General features: G+C 35.4%; 1 protein-coding gene and 1 pseudogene across 1 annotated transcript; one reads left to right on the forward strand and one right to left on the reverse strand.

Moving 5' to 3' along the window:
• Nucleotides 1-9,864: 9,864 nt before the first annotated feature.
• LOC114489343 (NKG2-A/NKG2-B type II integral membrane protein-like) lies at nucleotides 9,865-20,053 on the reverse strand. Its single transcript, XM_036016868.1, has 6 exons — nucleotides 20,029-20,053; nucleotides 18,149-18,382; nucleotides 16,397-16,456; nucleotides 15,725-15,891; nucleotides 10,256-10,359; nucleotides 9,865-10,017 (listed from the first exon to the last, which is right to left on the reverse strand). The coding sequence occupies exons 1-6, from the start codon at nucleotides 20,051-20,053 to the stop codon at nucleotides 9,897-9,899; spliced, it is 711 nt and encodes a 236-aa protein (XP_035872761.1). The 3' UTR covers nucleotides 9,865-9,896.
• LOC114489342 lies at nucleotides 10,371-11,207 on the forward strand (annotated as a pseudogene).
• Nucleotides 20,054-24,032: the final 3,979 nt, after the last annotated feature.

The raw sequence follows: 24,032 nt of genomic DNA on the forward strand, positions 1-24,032 counted from the left end.
AAGTGAGAAGTTCTCGTATTCAAAAGATTACTTACAGAGAACCATTCTTACTAAAGTGTACATCAAGATAAAGCAGATGACTCCCAGGATCCAGGCAATGAGCTCTGGTGGTGATAGTGAATCTGCAGCAAGAGAGAAACAAACGGAGACATTGGTTGCATAGTTTTGAGAGAGAACCCAAATGAACGGGGAATCACATAAATAAACTTGAACCACTCCCAAACCAAGTTTTCCACTGCATTCTCCCCCGCAGATTACAACACTGCATTGTCAGGAAATATAATCCTAACTGAGTGGCTGATCAAAAACTACACCTTACAACGATGTCTGAATAAATCACTGCTCAGATTTCATATTAAGACACTTTTGCAACTTTAAGCTCTGATCTTCACAAACGACAATATATGCCAGCTAATTCCCTACTCTTTCCCCTACGTCTTCAAGCCAACTGCACATCCCACAACAGCCATACTGTGTGACTGCTAAATGTGTCACCTGTGCGATGGTACTTGTCATTCCCTTGAAGATCATGAGAAGCATTTTGATACTCTATTTCCACAGAGGACATTTGCTGTTCAGTTTGTAAAATGGAACTTTTCTTGCCCTTGCCTTTCCTTTGCTGTCTCCTGGAGTCCTCAGCCAGATTCAGTTCGGAGTTGTTTTCTCTCTGGAGACCCATCTCTGCAGCTGAGTAACGTCAGGGAAGGTGCCTGTGATGACAGTCCTTCAGTGTTAATATGTGATGTGAACACTCACAGGATCCCTGGGAGAGTCAGTGTGGGTGGAGTGTGAGAGAAGAAACAGCACTCACTTTGCACTGAGCCAATGTGAAGTCTTCTTCTCATTGACTTAGAGATTTAAATTTTTCCCATACAGTGATTGGATAATTCTATGATATTCTGTTTTGACATGATATTATTGGTTGAAGCAGTGAAAAGTAATAAGTTAGCAAAGAATAAAGTAGTTCAGAATAATATATTTATAAAGTCAGATTCCACTGAAACATTTTAACACTATTAGAATAACAGCTTTTATTTAATTGAAAAGCATTTTTGAGGAATTATATTTGACCTTCATGATTTGATGAATTCATTTTAAAAATTGATTTTTATGGTCTGGATTAAATATGTAGTAATACACATATATCATTATATTTGTTAATTACAAAATTCAAAGTTAATTGCTCTTTGTCAGGATGCTTACAATTTCCATTTAAGTTATCCTGATTTTCAAACCAAAATATGCATGTGGTATGCTTGTTAGTAATTTTGCACAGGTGAATATGTGAATTTTTGTCAAATTTTACTTTTTACCCTAAAGTATACACAAGTGAATACCAGTGTTTTCTTTCATTATATATTAATTGTACTTCATTTGTACCACATCTAGCATTTGTACTTTCCAATTAAAAGAATCAGGTCAGTAGAGAGACAGGAGAGTAGAGACACATACCTACGGGAGCCAGAAACCTGAGCATCCTTCACAGGAGACCTGCTGACTCCCGTCTGCAAGCAGTGTCTGTGGTCCTCACACACTGCCCCTGATCACTGAGAGTGAGGCAAAAGTATAAAAAAAATAGATTGCTCATCACTGTGCCACTTAAAGTTTGAACAGGAAATCCTTAGACTTGGGCAATTTTGAAGATGGTTTATCTGATCACACACCTCCAGAATACAGGAGACTGTGAGCTTGCAGAGTGTCATTTAGTTTGTGCATTTGTAAGTGCCCCTGAGAAGTCACTTGCACATTCCCAAAGATTTCTGGGACAAAACATTTGCCCACCCTACTCTTAACTTACCTACATCTTAAAATTTGCAAACACTGAAATTTTAGGCCTTCTTAAGATTATCTTAGATGTTTCAAACCTACCCTTGGATGACGTTGCTAAATACTGGCCTTACTAAAATTTATTTATATGCTCACTCTCTCTTAGTCATAATGGAAAAAGATAAAATGACAATCTCATTAGCAATAGGTACTCAATGATATTTGTCACTAATATTCTGAGGAATATCTGCATTTTCAACTAAGGATAACTGTCACAAATATTAATGTCCAAACCTACCTCCTCAGTCTCACCGCCCTCGTTTTTTTACAACACTGCATTAATTTTGTTACTTTTATATAAGGAATTTATATGCTCCCTGGTAAAAATAAGTGTCTCTGAGAAGAAGAAAACATGAAACAACATTGTACTGTACTATAATGTAAGAGATGGAAATGTTAAATTGCTACTCATTTTATTATTCATTAATTCATCCTCCAATCATAAGTAGCTATTTGTATTTTAGTAGAAATATTTGTTGTGAATGACAAAAAACAAAATATAACTATGTAGGATGAAAACAAATACAATTTAAAAATATTTAACCTAATCAAAATAGAAAATAGCAGAAAAGGGAGTTTTGAAAACACAAGTGAAATGACACGTGAATCTCAGAAGAAATTAAACATTACATGTAAGTCATCTAGTATGTATCAAATGGAAATAATTTCATCCATTTCATATTATATCAAGAAAAGAGGGAATATTTATCTATTATTGGTAGTGAGTTATAATTCGAAGTACCATGTGGTCCAGCAATCCCACTTCTGGGCATATATCCAAAGTGACACAATTATTATGAAGAAATATCTGTATACCCATGTTCCTTGAAGCATTATTCACTGTAATTAAGGTATGAAAGCAACCTAAGTGTGTTTCATGGATGAATGGACTAAAATTATGCCCACACTTACACAATGAATTATTTTGAGCCATAAGAAAAATAAACTTTTCTCACTGATGACCAAGAAGAACCTGAAGGCATTTTCCTAAGTGAAATAAATGAGACAAAGAAAGACTAATACTGCATGGTATCATTTATACGTGAAATTTAAAAGTAACAAACTCAGAGACTAATGGTTGTCAGGGGTTGAGAGTAAGAATTTAAGAAGTTGGTAAAAGGTGCAAACTTTCACTTATAAGATGAAGAAGCTTAAGAATCTAACATACCACATGGTGGCTACAGTTGATAACACTGCATCACATAATTGAAGTTCACTCAGACATGGATCTGAAATATTCTTACCAAAGAGGAAAAAGGTAACAAATAAACTGCAGATCATAGAACTTTCAATTGATTTGCAACCCACTGCATAGGAGAAGTTCTAAAAGATTATTCTACAAATTGGTAGTTACAAAATTGTCTTGGGATGGAAAGGATAGAAAATATAGTCAATAATATGCAAATCATGACATAATGTGTTCGGTGTGGACTAGACTTATTCGGAAATCACTCCATACATTACATAAGGGTCTAACCACTTTGCTGAAACTATACTACAATGATATTGGAGGTCAACTGTAGTTGAAAAATAAAAATTAAAGTAAAATTGCGTTTTCAAAAATAAAAATGCATTCTTTAATATGGTTTCATCTCATTGTATAAGTGCAGTTTTTGAAAGTCCCATGAACAACATCATTACTTATTACCTGCTATATTTTGAAAATAATTGAGGTCTGAAAATCATGGGGTGAAAAGCTGGTCTTTAAACCATGTGCCTCATTTACACAAAGGGACAGAAAAGCCAATGCACTTCTCCTAGGGCTATGATATGCTTGTGCATTTGGGTAAAAAAAAAAAATAGAGGTTCCAGAAGTTTTTCTATTTTGGGAGGAGTAGGCAAAATTATTTAAAGTTTTAAGCTCAATTTTTGGGAAATCTGTTTTTTAATTTACTTAAATAAAATGAAGAAATGTGTTTATAGCATCAAACAGGTTATTTGTGTTATAGCATTGGAGAGAGAAACCATCATCTGACTGATTCTTTTACTCTGCAGGCAATTGGCTTAGCTGTGTGTATTAATCTAAAATGAGTTATCTGGGAAATATCCATTCAAGAGAAAATTATGCAGTCTCAGGTATGACATATGTTGCCATTCTTTTTGTAATTATTTTTTCTCTGCTTTTCATTGTGTCCCTAAATTGTAAAAATAAATAAAAGTTAGGATAGTGAAAACTTGACCTTATACTTAGACACAGAATTAGGCAAAGATTCTCCATTTGCTCTGGTCTCTCTACTTCTTTTTTAAGATCTTATTTATTTACTTTTAGAGATATGGGAGAGGTAGGAGAGAGGGAAAGAAACATAATATTTGATTGCCTCTCACACGCACCCTCCTGGGGACCTGACCCACAACCCAGGCATGTGGTCCTCATTGGGAATCAAACCAGGGACCCTTTGGTTTGCAGGATGACACTCAATCCACCGAACCACACCAGCCACCACATTGTCTCTCCACTTCTTATGTGGTTCGTACAAAGGTATCTTTTAAACAAATCATACCATTGCCAGGTGCTGAATGTTATGAAGGAACTATGGAAAGTGTAACTGGTCATCTTCAGCAGGTAATAAAACAAATTGTAAACTACACAAATTGTAGTTCTCAGTCTTTGAAAATGAGGATGATTAAACATAGGATTTACCTTCAAATCAATATAAATTGTGATAATTTCTGTTTTTCATCCGTATTCAATTACAGTTTTCTCAACTTTCTCCCAGTTTCTCTCCCTCGCCCTACCTACCCCAGCTTCCACAGTCAATTCCCACCCTATTCTCCATGCCCATGGGTCCTTCATACACATTTCTTCACTAGACCCTCCCACTCTCCATCCTTATGTCCATCTCTCATCCCCTCTGGTCAATGTCAGTTTGTTTGTTATTGCCATGTCTCTAGTACTATTCTGTTCATTTGTTTTGTTCATTAGGTTTCACTTATTAGTGAGATCATATGGTATTTTTGTTTCACAAACTGGTTTATTCACTTAGCATACTATTTTGCAGTTCCATCCATACATTCATGAAGGGTAAGAATTTCTTCTCTTTTCCACTGTGTAGTATTCCATTGTGTAAATGTACCACAGTTTTTGGACCCACTCAGTTACTGATGGGCACTTAGGCTGTTTACAGGTCTCGCCTATTGTAAACAGCACCACTATGAACATTGGGGTGCATAAGTTCTTTTGAATGGGTGACTCAGGATTCTTAGAGTGTATTCCCAGCAGTAGAATCACTGGATCAAAGGCAGTTCCATGTTGACTTTTTTAACATCAATGAATACTTGAAAAGGGGGCCACAGCATACAATGGAGTAGACAGCCTCATCAATGAATGGTGTTGGGAAAACAGGACTGGTACATGTAAGAAAATGAAAGTAGACCACAAACTTAGACTATGTACAAGAATAAACATAAAATAGATAAAAGACTAATATAAGTCATGACACCCTAAAAGTCCTAGAGGAAATCACATGCAAGAGAATTTCAGATATCCCATGTAGCAATACTTGTGCTGATACATCTCCTAGTGCAAGGGAAATTCAGTAAAAATACACAAATCAGACTGCATCAAACTAGAAAGCTCCTGCATGACTGAAGAAACCATCATCAAATGAAAAGGGAACTGACTTTGTACGAGAACATATTTTCCAATGACACAGCAGACAAGGGTTTGATCTCCAAAGTATATAAATAATGGAAATGAATCAAAATCATGAAGACCAACAATCCAGTTAAAAAATGGGCAAAAGAGCTGCATAGATACTTCTCCAAGGAGTACACACGGAGGGCCCCTAAACATATGAAAGGATGATGAGCATCACTAGCCAGGAGAGAGGTGTATATTAAAACTACATTGAGATGTCACCTCACAACTGTCATATGGCCATCAGCAGTAAATCAGCAAACAACAAGTCCTGGAGAGGATGTGGAGAAAAGGGAGCCCTAGTGCACTGTTGGTGGGAATGCAGACTGGTGCACTCACTGTGGAAATCAGTGCAAAGTTTCCTTAAAACCACTAAATATGTTTGTTATATTTCAAAGTGTTAGGAATGTTGAAAGACTTGGAATGTCATGAAGACATGGATTCTCAGTGGACTGTTGCCTCTGATTTGGTGACACGACATTCTCCTCCTCTCATCTGAGAGCCTTCACATCAGACTCCCAAGGTTTAACAAGCACATGGTTGGACTTGAGTTTTCAGAAACACCAAACCAGATACTGTTTCCAGTTACGATGATGCTCAGACTAAATATTTAGACATTAGACCTTGCTGGTGTGACTCAGTGGATTGAGCACCAGCCTGTGAACCAAGGGTTGCTGGTTCAATTCCAGTCAGGGCACATGCCTGGTTTGCAAGGCCAGATGCCCAGTAGAGGGTCTGTGAGAGGCAACCACACATGGATGTTTCTCTCCTTCTCTTTCTCCCTACCTTCCCCTCTCTCTAAAAGTAATTAAAAATAAATTTAAAAATGATTTAGACATTAATCCTGCTTATTTTAGTCATTTTCTAGTATTTCATCCCTACACTGCTCCAACCCCTGAATTAATGTCTGCAACAGGCCAAGAATGTGACCTTATCTAGTAGGGCCTCTGCAAATGTAAACAAATTAAGATAAGGTCATGCTGGTGTAGGAAGGTCTTAATACATATGATGTCCTATAAGCAGAGGGACATTTGGACCCAGAGACAGGCACACAGGATGAGAACAATGAGATGACAGAGGCAGAGACTGGAGTAAGATGTCTGGAAGCCAAGAGATGCCAAGGACTGAGGGTTCCAGCCATTAGTAAGAGAAATGCATGGTCCAGAGTCTCCCCTGGATATCAACAGAGAGGACAGTCCTGTTGACCCTTTGTTTTCAGAGGCTAACCCTCCAACTGTGACAGATGAAATATTGTTGGCGCAAGCCAGAAAACATTAAAATACATGAGGAGAAGACTCATGGGCAGGGACAGCAGGGAGGGAATAGAGTTCCGGTGGGTGGCCAGGGCAGAGGAGGACAATGGGGAAAATGGTGGGACAACTGCAATTGAACACAACAAAAAATAAAATTAAAAAAATAAAAGTGAAATATTTCATGTTTGGAGGTATAAGTGTTGTATGAAAGCATCTCAAATAAAGTTAGAATAACTAGGAGTGCAATGAGGGACAAAAGGGCAATACCATTGGGTTCCACTGGGAACATAATATTCAGCTGAAGACATGAAGTTGGTATAAAAATTAGCAACACTGATAAATTTGACAATAATCATCACAGTGTGGAAATGATATGGTGTCAAGTACATTCTGTATTATCGTACCTTGTCATTTATTTCTCTTTTTGTTATTTACACTGAACATCTGTGAGGGCAGAGCATTTCAGACAGACTCTGCAATCTCTGTGATGCTGCTGTCAGAGTCACTTTATGTCAGAGAAGCAGCTGTTGAGATGAATGGGGCTTTAACCATATACACAAAAGTCACTATTTTTCCCAAGATCATCTAAAGTAGTCTGACCAGTTTGTTTTTTTAATATTGGCTTTCATCAACTAATTTACTGTTGAGACTTATTCTCCTAATCATTTCATTTGGTGATTTCTCCCCAAAAGTATAATTATTTCTACTTACGTCCCTGTATTGGCAAGAGGTACTTTATATTTGAGAAATTATTCTTATCATTAAAGGATGATACTATTGATGTGTGAATTGATTGTGTTAAAATACAGGACACATACCTGGCAGTACTGAAGTGATGTGAGAAATAATGTGGCTCTGCAGTGCGTGTGGTATGTCATACTCTGACCTCTCAGATTTCAATAACCCCCAGAGGGGTCAAAACTGCTGGGACACTACTCTCATCTGCACGTGTTTCTACAGCTATATTATTTTTCAGTGAATCTACATTTCTTTACTCTGACCACTATGAGAAGTGTATACTCTGCAGAAAATTAACAAGGTTGGCCACGTGACTGGTTTGGTTAATATGTTTGTGAAAGTAACCGTTTATGACTTCAGAGCACAGGCATTAAGTACCACATTTCTGCTAGTTCTGTCCAGAGTGGTTAATCCCTGCTCTGAGAAGGTTACATGTCAGGCAGCCCACTGTTCAGAGAATAAAAGATATAAAACAATCTACACCAAATCTGTGGTCTGCACCTGAGCTTATACATGCTCAGCCTACATCAACTGGAAACCGACCAAACCACAGGTGTGTGACTGAGAAAAATTGAGTAAAATTAATGCTTGTTTGTAAATGCCAAAACAAATGGGTTGTTTGTAACACATCAGGTATTAGAGTCAACTCAATGCACATATCACTTATAATTAACTTTGTATAATCACATATCATATATATGAACATAAGGGAGAAATACAGAGACCATAAAGAAGATATATTTAAACAGATGAATGGATAGGAATTATTAATTCATTTTGCACATGATGAACAAATATAGGGTCTCTCCTATTTGTAACTGAATTATAGTGAAACTACCACTTAATGATGTCAAATTAATAAATTTGTTCCCACATTCTGTCAATAACTAATGTTTAATGCATATGGATATGTTATGTATTTATTTTTTATATTCTTAATTTTAACATTGTATTTTTTTCTATCAATGTAGGTTTCTAAGCATAGTAATTAAGAATGTTTAAAGGGAAAGACAAACAATTTAATAAAACAAGGTACCTTCAAAAATAACTAAAATCCAGTAGAGGAAAATAAACAGATATATAAGAGATATCAAAGGACACTAATGAAACTACTAGTGTCTACCAAAAAATCACTACAATCATAGATAATGACGCACTAAGTAGATTCAGAAGATATTTGTGTTGCTTCTGTTGTCCAAACAAGTGGAGTATAGTCACATGGCTTTTCTTATAGAAACCTTGGGGTTGTTGAATAGTAACAGCGAGTGCCAATTAGATACTTAGTTCTCTCTGCTCCATACCAATACCTATTGTAATTTCTGAGATAAAGGCAACAGATCCTACAACCTCTTCTCCAGTCAGCTCACTTGATGTTTTGTCAGTGAAGAGCACTGGGAGAAAGGACTCCTCTTCCTGGTTTCATGCTGTTTTCTCTCCTGTGGCTCCAGTGCTGTGGCTGACATCTGCATGCATGCAGGAAGTTCTTGTGGTATTCACCCTCCAGCAAGTTCCTGTGACTAGTCACAGCCAGAACTCACTTTATCCAGCCTGGGCCTGCTGACACATTGTCAAAGAGGTCGTCCTAGTTGCCAGTCACACTGTGAGATCCCTCGTCACCCCCATCAGCCTCCAGACTGGGAACTGCTCTCTCCTAGACCCATCCAGTGAACCTGTCTGCCATAGAGTTCTCTGTAGTGACATGAGTTCTAAACCCATTGCTGAAGAGATTGTCTTTGGTCATATATGATTCTTCCTTTTGCTAATCTTCTTTGATTAAAAGTTTGGTACATTTGTAATTTTCATCTACCTCTCTCTGTAGGTCTATCCCCCTAAAATACTTCATAGTTCTTTAAATCATCCCTGGTTTCTGTCTCCTGACTCCACCGCCTTATAAACCTTTGATATGCTGATATGTTCAGTCCTCATTTTCAACATTCTTAGGCTAGGGAAAATTATATTAAAACTGTGTGTAAATTTACTCATGTTATTTTAGACTTAGAAGTAACAGTGCTGGATATGAAAATTCATAATTTATACTTGACATATTTTAAGTAATAACAAAACTTTTAAATGTTTAATAAGCACCTAGATATATATTTTTAAAGGTTACCATAAATATAGATATCAGAAAAATTCTATAATACCAAGGAGGAAGCTTCAGATAAAGTATGGACTTTCAAGTGACCATGATGTGTCAGTACAGACTCACTCTCAGTAACAAACGTCCCCCTCTGCTGAGTGATGCTGATAATGGGGATGCTCCTCATTCAGGGACATGGGAAATGTCAGTACCTTCCTTTTAATTTTGTGGTGAAAACAAAACTGATCTCAAAATAATTCTTAAAACTTAGTTTTACAAAAATAATTGTAGCATCCTTGGAGAAACTAGAAATGTGCTCTTTAGGGATGGTGAGAGTAATATTGTACCAAATTTAGGTGCACTAATGTGACTGGTGCTTACAAATATATGTTCTGTTTTCTAGACAGGATTCAGAGCAGAAGTTGTGTACGTCAGAATTCCAAAATACACAATTCTTGTCCAACTCTGAAGTTTTTGCAAATCTGAAATGCAAAGATAATGAATCATTAATCTGGAGATATATAACTTAACATTTAAATAAACAAATATTTAAAGTAATATTTACAAAGTAAGCCTGAATATTTCTTAAAATTTTTCTTAAAAGACACTGAAATATTTCTTCACATACTTGTTTACCCACTGCCTTTTGTTTCTAAGATTCATTCCTGATTTGAAAGCATGAGGGAATAAATAATATTTAGGCATTCTAAAGAAACTTACAGTTCAGAAGAGAGAGTTGTGCCAATTGTCCACACCCAAGAATTAGTATTATTTCTCTGGAACAGTCCAATCCATGGATGTAGTTCAAAAATGTTCAAAAAATTCTATGAGAAAACAAATTTTATGAGAAGTTAAGTAAAATTAATTTGTATTTGTAAAAACAATCAAAGTGGCTCACAGATAGAGGGAGAGGTGACAGCTAAGTAAACTGCACAGCCCACCAACATCTGATGACATTAGTGAATAAGCAATCAACCACATCCTGCACTCCAGGAATTCTTGGTCACCCCACCCAGCTGGCCCAGCATATCCAACACCCAAAGATCACACTGCCTTGTGTGAAAAAATTAAGGACTCTGAATCAATGTGGGACACCTCAAGATTCACCTGATTTGAGGCAACAGCTGCAGCAGAACCACCAATATTCTAAACAACTGGCCAAAGAAACAGGTAAGTCCAAGAAACAGTTCATATCTCCTCCTACCACCCTCAGTGAACAGCATGAAAGGAAAATACAGGTTAATTTTCAGTGGCTGAATTCAGAGCATCACTGACCAACTCGCCTCCAAAGGTGAGCAGCTGAGAAAGGGAAAGAGTGTTTTGCATGAGTGGGGACCCTGTGCCAGAGAATCTGGTGGAACTCCTGGGAGAGCTCAAAGAAAGGAATCTTGTGTTCTGGAAAAGCCAAACTCACCCTCAACCTCAAGTGCAAGATGGGGGAATTCCAGAGGATGACCTCCACCTTATTCACGAGAGTCTTCTCTTAAGCAACTGGAAGCTGATATTATGGATATTAATAAACTTTTCAAAAGTCTGGGAATGATAATTCATGAAAAGAAGGTGTGATCACATTAGAAGCCAAGTTGAAAATGCAGGGGTGCATGTGCAAGAAGCCAACCAAGAACCATCAAGGGCGGCAGAATATCAGAAAGAGAACCCTGCATGTATTTAGATGCACAAGACTTTTAAGAAAACTACAAATCTACAACTGTGCTACCATAGGAGGATAAACAAAAGTCTAAACCTTTATATCTTATTTTATTTATTTATTAAAGTTTCAATTTTTTTAACTTTAGAGAGAGGGGAATAGAGAGAGAAAGAAAAGGAAACATTGATGAGTTGCCTCTCCTATGCTGGATCCCAGATCAATCCTGCAACAATACAGACACGTGCCCTGACTGGGAATTGAGCCAGTGACATTTCCCTTAACACAACAATGTTCAACCCACTGAGCCACACCAGTCAGGGATACCTTTATCTTTTAGATGACATATTATAATTCTTTTGCTTCTGACTTTTATTTGTATACTGAGATTTGAATGCAGGTTTTGTTCATATTGAACAATAAGAATGATTTTGGACACTAATAAATTGGTCATAGGAAAATGCAACAATGCTATTTTCAGAGAACTTATTTTGAAAGCAACTTTTAAAGAAATCATTTTTTTCTTTACTGTTCACATTCAATATTGTTTTGGACCTGTGCAGAGCTTCAGAGGTGACCACCCCAATGGATCTGGGGCCCATCTGACACCATGTATAATTTTTAGAATATTGTTGACTATATTCTCCATGTTGTTCTTTGCATTGCTGTGACTGATTTTATAACTGAAAATTTACAAAAGAACTTTTTCATAAAGTTTCAAAGTGCACAAGCTTTTAAGCTACTCTTAATTTTCATACATAGGTAACCATTTTTACCATTCCTCATTAAAAAAAATGGATGTATGCCAATTAACACACTTCCCTTTTTAAATCAATGATATTGTTTGTTTTGTTTCTTACTTTATTTTTATTGGTGAAAGAGAGAGAGTGAGCAATCAGTTAGTTGGTTTATTTAGTGTGGCATTCCTTGGGAGCTTCTTGTATGTGCATGATGGGGCATCAACCAGCTCCCTGCCTGCATTCCAATGATGCTCTAACCAGCAGACCTACCAGGACTGGGTCTATATCAGTGTTGTTTTAACATTCTAATTGGAAGATAGAAAGAGAATTATATAGGTTATTATAGTTTGTAGTTTATACTGTTCTTATATGGCAGTTTGAAAAAGGCAATGTTTTATATGCAAGCTATGAGACTTCAAATGGAATCAAATAAAATATTCAGTAACTAAATCATATATTTGCAACCTAAATCAAGATGATTTTAAAAATGATAAACCAAATACAGTTACTTTTCTAGGTTAGAGTGATACAATTTATAATATACTTTTATATATATTGGACACACTAAGAAAATGTATCAGCATGATTGGCTGAAGGGACAAACATGACAATTTCATGCCTCTGAAATTTGATCAAAGGGTGAAAATAACATGAGCATTTATTACTAGTAAAAGCAGCTAGAGATTCCAGTGAAAATAGAGCAAATCTGTTGTCTTCATGTCTAAGACTGCTCCCATGTCTCCCCCATTCCCCATCTCAGTGCCTGAGTAAGAAGTGTAATTCTCACTGTTTGGGGAAAACTGAAACATCACTGGTGTTGCCACAGGGAAGCCTGATTACTTTGGAAGTGGTGGTTAAACTGCCCACTCCTTTTTCAGGTCAAAGTGCTGAACTCACTAGGTTAAAAGTGAAGATGACCACCCTTTTTCTGGTCTGTGGCAGCACAGTGCCAGCTACAAACAGGAAGGTACTCAATGTGAGAGCACAGTACAAGAGGTGATATTAACTCTCTACACTACTCGATTGGTGGGAAAAATATTTGCACCATGTAGAAGAAAGAAAGAGAATCTGGTAAAAAATATAAGCCAAAGTTGTTTGAATAACTGATTTTAAAATTATGAGTATTCCCTTGCAAACACACACACACACACACACACACACACACACACACACACAAGTAAAGCAAGTAACAGAGGTTGGAGACATACTGACTGAGGTATTTGAATAAATTTTTAAAGTTCATTGTCTGTCAAGTAAGCTATGCAGGCCCAAGGGGAATCCGAGTAATTGAGCCTAAAAATAAAATAATAACAAGAATTTTAAAAACTGAGTAAGCACACTTCAAAAGAGATGATTCTACAGTAATAGTTTCCTGATGTTACAAAGTATAAATCTAACAAGCATGTAGGAGGATTCATGTTTATTATATTATGTTATTGAAAATGTGAACTTACCCACATTTTAAAACCATGCAAAGAAACTAAAAAGAAAATTTCCATATTCAGGGGGATAAATCACCCATACAAAATAACTTTCACTGGGATAAGATTTTTATACAAATAATTAATACTGGTTATTATAAATATATATATGTACCTAAAATACATTTTAAAAACTATGTTCCAGAGGGGAGAGGAGAGGGAATTTCAGGGGAATTTTAGGGGAAAAGGAGAACGGTTTACAGGAAGAAGTAAAAAGGACACATGGATAAAACCTAGGGGTGGGTGGAAATGGGAGGCAGGAGGGGAGGGCTAGGTGGGTGGGTTGGGATGGGAGTAAAGGATAGAAAATTGTACTGCGACAAAAATTAAAACAAAAAACATTAAAAATAGAATATATTTACTAACATTGAGCTTCCTGCTAAAAAAACTTAAGAATTAAATAAATAAATAAATAAAACACTATGTCCCAATAGCTCTATGGAAGTATGATGGCAGTGAAAGACAATTAGGGAAATAAAAACTGTATCAATAAATAAAACATAATTATGAGTTGAAAAATCATTATCTGCATTACAAAATTCAATACATTTACATAAATGTTGAAATATAGAAGAAAGAATTGATGAAATAAAGATGGAGTGACAGAAATAATTAATTCCTGAAGGTAGAGAGAAAGAGATAGAAAAACTAATGTCACCTCAAAGACCTTTATAGAATTTTATCAGTTAAACTGACTTAGGATTAATTATTCCCTCTGAGCAAAAAGAAAGACAAAAGAAGAGAGAAAAACAATTTTTGAGACACAATGAATGATCATCCTCTTAAATTTTATGTTAAAATATATAGACCCATGTATATAAAGTTGTTTATGTAGAAAAGATCATCTGCTATAAATTATGTTGTATCAACTAGGTAATGATGCAGGAAAGTGGGAACTTGACCTCTACCACACAGCATCACAAACACAGCATCACAAAAATATACATTCTCGAAGTATTATAAACCTAAAAGTAAAAGTCCATCAATAAAGAAAAAAAGATAAACCATAAAGAGTAATGCAGTGAATTATCTTCATGATCTTTGATTAACTTGTGGAACATGTCCAAAATAATCACCAACATCCAAAACGAGATATTGGAGGATGGTAACGTTAATAAATCCTGGTCATTAAAACACTCCAATATGAGACGAAAAATGTAATTAACACTCAAGAATGACATTTGCATCTCACAAATTCAAAAAAGTGTCATGTGGAAAATATAACTACTTCTAAGAATGAAAATAACAAGTAACATACAAGAGAATTGGCCAAGAGACATGAATGGGCACTTCTCATTATCACACTACAGAAATCCATAATGAATGGTGCTCTGAAAGATGTGCTCAATTGATCAGTATGAGAAAAATACCTATCAGTGTCATAATGATTCGTTTATATAATGATCAGAGCTGATGGCATTAAAATTTGTGGCAGCACTAAGCTTTGGATCATGAAACTATTGGATATAGTGTGTATTTGTACAACAAACTAGACAGTGCAGGGATAATTTACATACATATATATTTTTGACCCAACAATTTCATTTAATGCAAAAAGACAATACATTTTAATTACACACATACACTATTAAAACAACTATATTTATAAATTATTATTATACTATTATAAATATACCATTTATAGTATATCAATTTATATATTGTATGTATTATTACATATAAATTATTTTAAATAGGACATATTTGGAAAAAAGACATACACAAAGATTTTTATTAAATAGTTACTCCCAGAAACTACATATTAAAAATACCTCTATTCTGAGCAGAATAGATTATGGAATGCCAGGTATATACACTAGAGTAGTGAAAATTAACAAACTTCAGGTACATTCAATAATATGGATTAATAGAAAAAAACCATGAGTGAGTTAATGGAGTCATGTAAAATGCATAATGAATGATTCCCATTACATAAAATTCAAAATAAAGCGAAAATAATTTGTGATACAAAATCTCAGAACAGTGGTTAAGTGAGGAGACAGAAGTTATGAGAGAGTGCACAGGAGCGGGTTGGCAACACCTACTTCATGACCAATGTCAGTCTGTAACATGCGCAATCACATCTATAGTCTCCATGATGCATGGTACAATGAAGTAGCAAACTTTACTTTAGGAAAAAACATTATAGAAGCCTGATTATCTATGAAAATCAAGAAAACTGCGATGTTATTGAGTCACACAATAAAATACTAACAATCATTACAATAAATTACAGATATATACAAAAATATGAATGAATTCTATAGAAATATAAAATAAAATACTCTTTTAAATAAAATGTTGGAAACATTAAACATCTTACCATTTCTTCTTCATTATCTATATAGAGCAGGTTAGAGTTCTTAGTAGCACAGGCCATCAAACTCTCATTCCATGTTTTTTTTTCAGTGCTGATGTAATAGCAGTTGTTGGAATATATAAACCACTCTGGTGGGCATTGAAGACAGTGATATGCTGAGCAAAGATTATGTATTGTTATCCAAGAACAATATGAAATGTAAAATGAAAATTAATTTCAGTATTTGCACAGGTAGAGACATATTAGTGCACAGTATATGCATATGCCCCCACAGACTGGCATATATAAGGCGTAATACACTCATACACACTCACACACCCTCACAGAGAAGGGACTGCCCCCCACTCCCTAATTTATGTGCCCATATTAAGCAAACACACAAACAAAAATATCCTCTTTCTATATCCCCTGAATGTTAATGACTGAAACCACATCTTTATCAGCCAAAATTATCTTTGAACAAATTGGCAACAATGAGTATGATAAATTAAATGAATATTTCTTTGTATTTTTACATAAGAAATATACTCTTCTATACTCATTATTTATATATATTTATATCTGGTATCATAATTTGTGTTCTTCCCCACTGAAAAAAAACTCTATAAATTTTGACTGCATTAGAGACAAGGTAGGAGCTGTATTGATATGGGAACATAGAAAATATTTACGTACCTTTCTGGTTCCCTGTTGTCCAATTCCCTGTCCAGTTCTCTGCTGTAACTGTCTGGCTCCCTGTGAAAATAATATGTAATTTATATTATGTACATGAAAGAAGAAGTATTCTGCACCAGTATTACATTAGCTATAAAAAGATGTAATTATAAAAATGTAATCACATTACAGAAATCACAATACTTTTGTTTTTTACTTCCAAATGGGGTATATTGTTCAGGATTAAAATGACTTGGAATAAAATTGAATTATGAAGAAAAATTAATAAAGCCATAATAATTTGGGAGAAAACATTTCAAAACCTTTGACAAACAAACTTCACCAATTCTTTCACTATTTGGACTAATCAATATGAAAAATTTACTTGTATTCTCAATAAGGTATCCTAAAGCATGCCTTGAAGTATAACACAAGAATATCTATGGATATATGGGATATATAGCATATATATAAACTACTTTCTTTGCAATTTTTATTTATTATTTATTTATTTACTGTTGTGCAAGTTCAGTTGTCTCCATTTTCACCCCACCTAGGACCACCACCCCACCCATTCCCACCTCCCACCCTCAAACTTACCCCCTTTGGCTTTGTCTATGTGTCCTTTGTACATGTTCCTTCATGGCCTTCCCCTATTCTCCCCCATTACCCCTCTCCCCTCTCCCCTCTGGTTACTGTCAATTTGTTTTTCAATTCAATGTCTCGTGATATTTTGCTTGTTTGTTTGTTCTCTTGATTAGGTTCCACTTATAGGTGAGATCATATGGTATTTGTGCTTCACATCCTGGTTTATTTCACTTAGCACAATGCTCTCCAGATCCATCCATCCTGTTGCAAAGGATAGGAGGTCCTTTTTATTTTCTGCTACATAGTATTTTATTATGTAAATGTACCACAGGTTCTTTTTTTTATTGACTCATTTACTTGTGGGCATTTAGATTGCTTCCAGCACTTGGCTATTGTAAAGTGTGCTGCTATGAACATTTGGGAAAATATATCTGCCAATGATAACTCGTACAAAGATTAATCTCCAAAGTATATAAAGAACTCACAGGACTCCACTCAAGGATGACACACAACCCAATTAAAAAATTGGGCAAAAGACTTAAATCAGTTTTTAAAATAATGCAGATGATTATACCTTGGACAAATTCATAATAACTATTTTGTACTTAGTCTAAAGGCATACTTTAAAATGAGAGTTCTATCCTCTAATATTATGAAGTGTTTAGAGGCACTGATGAACATAAAAATGAAGAGTTTCATATACTTTTACAATGTTTTACTTACAGAGAATAACAGCTGTGGTTACCACAGTGGTCATTAGGACAAGGCAGATGACCCCTAAGATCCCAGCAATGACCTTCTCTGGAAGTGATGGGGATGCTGCAGGGAGGGAAATGGAAACACTGAGAAAGGACGGATGGGGACAGTTGTTTGCACAGTCTACACACAGAGAACCATGTACATAAACTTGGACCCCAAACCCATATCTACCATTGTAATCTTCTCAGAATGTAACAATGCCTTTTCATTAAATATAATGCTCTATGAGTTTCTGGTTAAAGACTACAACATACAACAATGTCTGGATAAAATTAGTCCACAGCTTTCATCTGAGAATACCAATTTCCAACTTCCTGATCCTTACGATGAAAAAAAATATGTGAGCTTATCCCCTTCTCTTGCCCACACCTCTGTACCCAGCTGCACATCCTAGAACAGTTATACTGTGTCTGCTGAATGTGTTACCTCTGCAGTGGCCATTCTTGTCACTCCCTTGAAGGTCCTGAGAAGCATTTTGAAGACTTAATTCTGCATAGGTTAGTTCCTGCTCAGTTCCTGGAATGGAGCCTTTAGTGCCCTTAGGTTTCATGTGCTGTCTCTTTCCATCCTTAACCCGATTCAGTTCTGCATAAGTTACTCTGTGGTCACTCATCTCTGCAGCTGAGTGGTGGCCGAGACTGTGCTCCACAACATGTGTGCCTACAAATAAGCGACACATGCACTGAAGAGATCCCTCATAGTGACACTGGGCGGGGTATGGGGTGAGTATCGGGCTCATTCCCAGTTGAAGAATCTAATGTTGTGCTTATAGATTTCTTAGATCTTTAAACAACTACCTCAAGGTACATACAATATTTAGGATATTCTACATTTGACAATATATTATTTGTTTGAGCAATAAAAATCTGTATGTTAGTGATGAATAAAATAATTTCATAAATGACATCCTTGTTTATTTAGTGTCCAATTCCACAGAAATATTTTAACATCATTGGAATTCTAGTATGAAAACTAAAATGCAATATTAGAAAAAAGAGACACAATATTTATGATAAATTTGAAATTGAATAATGATTAAAGACTGAGTTCCCTCAAGATGGGACACTAATCATGTTGGCATATCTAGTAATTCTCTGAACTAAATTTTTATTTAGTGACATACATTTATCCATTAAAGAGAATGAGTTGATATCAAATTATCTTCTATTTTGAATAAGAATATTTCATATGCTAAAAAATCTTTGTCATGCAAAACTTATTCAAGACCTAAACATGCTGGCAACAAAGTGAAGTTTTTAAACACTTATGTTACACAAGATATTGGCAATTGAGTTAAGGGCAAAAATATGAAATCATAAAATGTGAAATAAATGTGTGTAGATTATTTATATTAGAACACTGTTGTTTTAAACTTCCAGACAGTTCCCATCCATGTTAAACTCAGTGTACCTTCAGTTGTGTGAGCCACAGTAATGAATCAGATGGTGTAATGTAATAATTCAGTCAATGGGCTCTGTAGCCAGTGAGTTCTAGAATTAATTCTGGCTTTGAAATTTGCAATGTATGACCTTTACAAAGCTACTTACACAGTTTACTAATACAAAGTGGGAATAAAAATATGTATGCATAATATATGTAACACATTTAATATTTCATCCTTTTTAAGCTCTCCAAAATATTTTAGTTATTCTTATATAAGTTGAACACATTTTTTATGTTTTTTCTGATTCATGCCAATTGAATGCCATAGGTTAATTCATTAAACAAAGTGTCCATCAGTGTGGTATATTTCCCAGCAATGGTTGCTCAATTTTTAAAAAGTATTCTCATGGTTTATTATTAAACTTCAATTAGAATTTTATGAATGTACTTCATCCTGATATTTATTGAAAGCCAACTGCATTTATTTAATCTAATTAAGTGCATAAAATATGTTTGACCTCATAATTAATTTATTTAAACATCTCTTTTTAGAGGCTGGGCTAAATATAAAATAATATATAATTATATCTCCATTCATTACAAAATCAAAGAATAGCCATTCCTTTATATAATTCTTATAAGATTTTTACTTTAAATGGCTTTTATTAACACACTCAATTATTCTTGTGTATATACACGTGAGTAATTGTCCACAGGCAAGAATTTGAAGAGCTCAAGACATCCTCCAACATATTTCGTATTTTATTCTTCGTGTTTTACTCTAAATTATTTAAATAAAACACAATGTTCTCTTTGATTTGATTGTATATTAATCATATCTCACTGATATCACATCTTATGTTGTAATCTCCCCCTACATGAGATGGGCTAAGAGAGAAACAGGAGAGGAGAGACACACATACCTCTGGAAGCCAGGAAGTCCTGCATCCTTTAGTGAGAGACCAGCTTAGTCTTGTAGACAAACAATTTCTGTGGTCTTCACAGTCTGAACCGTGAAGGCTCAGAGTAAAGCATGAGTGTAAAATGAAGATTTCTCATTAATGTGTCACTTAAAGTTTGAACAGGAAATTCTTATACTTGGGCTATTGTGAAGACTGTGTATCTCATCACACACCTCCAGAATCTAGGAGATTTTGGGCTGGCAGTATTTCATTCAGTTTGGTTTTTGGCAAATGTATCTGGAAATTGTTTTCTTAATCTGAAAGGTTTTAGGAGACAAAGACTGGACAACTTATGCTGTGAACTTACTTCCGTCTTCATCACAGACTGAAATCTTAGGCCTGGTTAAGAATATTTTATATGTTTAAATTATACTCCTAGGCAGCATTGTTTAATTTTGGCTTTACATATTTCTCTTCCTTATATTCTCATTATGGCATTTCTATTATAATGGATACAATTTTAAAATCATAATTCAATAAACAACAGATATTTAATCATATTTGTCACCAATAGTCTAAAAAATCACATTTTCACAGTTATGGCCACTAATCCCATACATTTTTCTCAAATTCTTGCCTTTGTTCTTAAGATTCCTTCATTCATTTTGTTGTTATTAACCATTATTTAGATTTCCCTTGGTAAAGATAATATCTCTGTGAAATATAAAATATTAAGAAGCAATATTTAACTATATCGCCATGGCAGAGATTTATTGTTATGTAACTACTAATTACATTTTTGTTGATTCATTTTCAAATTACTACTAATTATTTATAGTTTAATTGGGATATTTGCTGTAAATGACAGAAGCACAAATCTAACTACATAGGGGCAAAACAAAGGTAATTTAATTCTTTTGCCTTATTAAAACAATGGGAAGGTTAGAAAAAGAAGACTTCTGAAAGACAATTTAAATGACACATGAGCATCAAAAGAACAAAAAATTTTCAGCATAATATTTGATTTGCATATACTACAAAATGGTTATCACAATAGGATTAGCTAACACCCACCTTCTCATGGAGTGAGAATTTAAAGGAATTTTCCTGGCTGGCATAGTTCAGTGGATTGAGCACAGGCTGTGAACCAAAGTGTCGTAGGTTTGATTCCCAGCCAGGGCATTTGCCTGAGTTGCAGGCTACAGCCCCCAGCAATTGCACACTGATGTTTCTCTCTCTCTTTCCCTCCCCTCCCTCTCTAAAAATATAAATAATAAATAAAATCTTTAAAAAATGCATCTAATTACCAAAGAATTTAAAGAAATAAAGAATACACAGAGTATTCACAGCGTTTGTGTTACCCTATACTAATCACACAGTAGCTGTCTGTATAATCAAACCAGAGATTTTCAACGTTTCACCTTTGATGGCTCAATTAACTAATTACTAATATTCTGTGGCACACAAAAAAGGATTTTTTGCTGGTGTGAAAAAATGTAGGTATAATTTTGATTGACTTATGAAAAATAATAAAACTATTACCTGCTCTTTTTGCTTTTATGTGACTTTTTAAAAATATCAGGTGCCCATACTTGCATATGATGAGGTCTGTTTGAAAAATGTCCAGATATTGTTAATATAACAAGAATGATTTGGGTGACATCATTGGAACCTGGCAGCCAAGGATAGTGGACTGGAATGCACATACATGAACAATGACAATCTCACTGTACTATTCAGTGGGGGCAGTAGACACCACTCATTGAGCATGTGTACTGTGTGGCCATTGCATTCAAAATGACTGAGTAAGTATAGAGAAATGAACGGCACCAAATTTTGTGATAGGCTTAAATATTCCTTCACAGAAACTACTCAGATGATTCAGAAGGCTTTCAAAGATGATGCAATGAGAAATGTGCAAGCAATAAAGTGTGGCACAAATGTTTCAAAGGTGGTCAAGAATCTGTTAAAAGCAACCCATGTTCTGGTAGGTCTACAACAAGCAGAACACCTGTGAATGTTGAGCGTGTAAGGTCTGTAGTCAACAAAGATGGGTGATCACAGTGCAAGAACTAGCAGCTGATCTGGGGATTCCAAAGACTACTGTGTCTTAGATTTTGATGCAGGATCTTGGCATGGGAAAATCCCTTCAGGGGCCTCTGCTACCAGAGCAGAAGTCACATCATGCTGCAATTGCTAATGACTTGAGTCAAACTACTACCAATGAACTAGATTTTCTCAAGATGGTCAAAATTGGAGATGAATTGTGGGTCTGGGGCTGTGATCCAGAAATGAAGGCCCACTGGTCACTATGGAAGTCACCTGGTTCTCCAAGCCTGAAGAAGCCACAGCAAAGTTGCAGCAAGATCAACACCACGTTACCTGTGTTTTTTTTATTGTGAAGGTGTTGTCCATCATGAGTATGCCCCTCAATGCCAAGCAATTCATAAGGAGTACTGCCTCAATATCCTTTGTCATTTGAAGGATGCAATAGGACAAAAATGGCAGCAGCTATGGGCTTCTGGTGATTTCAGCTTCATCACAACAATGTGCCTGTTCATGCATCACATCTTTTGCAGAGTTTTTTCATGAAAGAAATCACCCAGTTGACTCAGCACCCTTACAGCCCAGATGTGGCACCCTGAAACTTCTGAATATTCCAAAAATGAAAATCACCCTTGAAAGGGAAGAGATTTCAGACCATTGATTAGATTCAGGAAAATGGAGTGGCACATTTGTTGAAAAAATCAAAGAAAGGATTTTGTCGAGTATTTTGAACAGTGGAAGAGATGCTGGGAGAACTGTTTGAGGTCTCAAGGTGCCTGCTTTGAAGGAGACTGAGAAGTCATTGTCCTTTGTACAAGATAGCTCGTATCTTCTTTCTACTTTAATAAGTGTCTCTGTTTTTCATATTATATGGCTGGATAATTTCTGGATTTCTGTACCGAGAATTAACCAAACAAACACAAGCTTATTATGTGCCATGATCAATAAGATCCAACTCTATATATGGCCTGTATATTTATGGTTGAAAGAAGTGCATTCACAGAGGATGGATATTGTTGTGTTGGTTGTTGTCATTTTCTTAATTTTGACAGTCTCAGGGAAAAGAGGTCAGTGTCCCTGACTAAACAATCAGGTATTACACGTTTTAAAGATTCTTGCAGTACTTCTGTTCAAAATCTCTGAGCAAGGCTGTTGTGGTATCACAGTGCTTCTTTTCAACTCTCCTTTATTCATGAGTTTAAATGATTAAAATTAAATCATTGGATGGAATGCAGCATTAAAGTTACCCATATGATCACCTAAGGATTACAACATTTGTAGCATCATGTTCATGAAATGAAAAGAAAGACACAGCAACTTCCAATTATAGTGTCCTACCAAAAGTATTCAGCAAAAACCCCTTTAACTCTCTATCTCTAACCACTGAAATGGTCTTCTCCTGACACCCAACCATCAACATTCTCATGACTTGATAATCTAACATCATCAAAAACTAATAACTCTATCTGTACTATTCACAGAAGGTCACCAGCAACCTAATGCTATGTCTCAACCTCTATGTCATTCAACTCAAATCATATCATCACGTAGGCATTTTCTCATCTCATGTCATCACAAGGAAGAGGAGTGTGAGTACAGCACAGTAAGGTATTTTGAGAGAGAGTTTGAGGCCACAGTCACAAAGCTTGTGCTACTTTATATTGTTACAATCATTCTGTGTTGTTATTGATTATTATTGTTAATCTCTTACTCTGCCTATTTTATAAATTAAACTCTATCATAGGTATGTGCATGTAGAAAAACACAGTACACAACAGAGGTCAGTACTTTCCATGGTTTCAGGCATCTCCTGGGAGTCTTGTAATGTACACCCCACAGACACTGGGGAAACTACTGTGTATTTCATAGCAGGGGTAGCGATAGTCATTTTGTACTTACAACATTAGTACTTATTTATTTTAAAGCTGAACTTTGACTTTGTGACCACCTTCTTTTAATTCATTGTCTCCCTAAACACT

This window comes from Phyllostomus discolor, chromosome 2 (genome assembly GCF_004126475.2).
Source record: "Phyllostomus discolor isolate MPI-MPIP mPhyDis1 chromosome 2, mPhyDis1.pri.v3, whole genome shotgun sequence".
NCBI classification, from domain to species: domain Eukaryota; kingdom Metazoa; phylum Chordata; class Mammalia; order Chiroptera; family Phyllostomidae; genus Phyllostomus; species Phyllostomus discolor.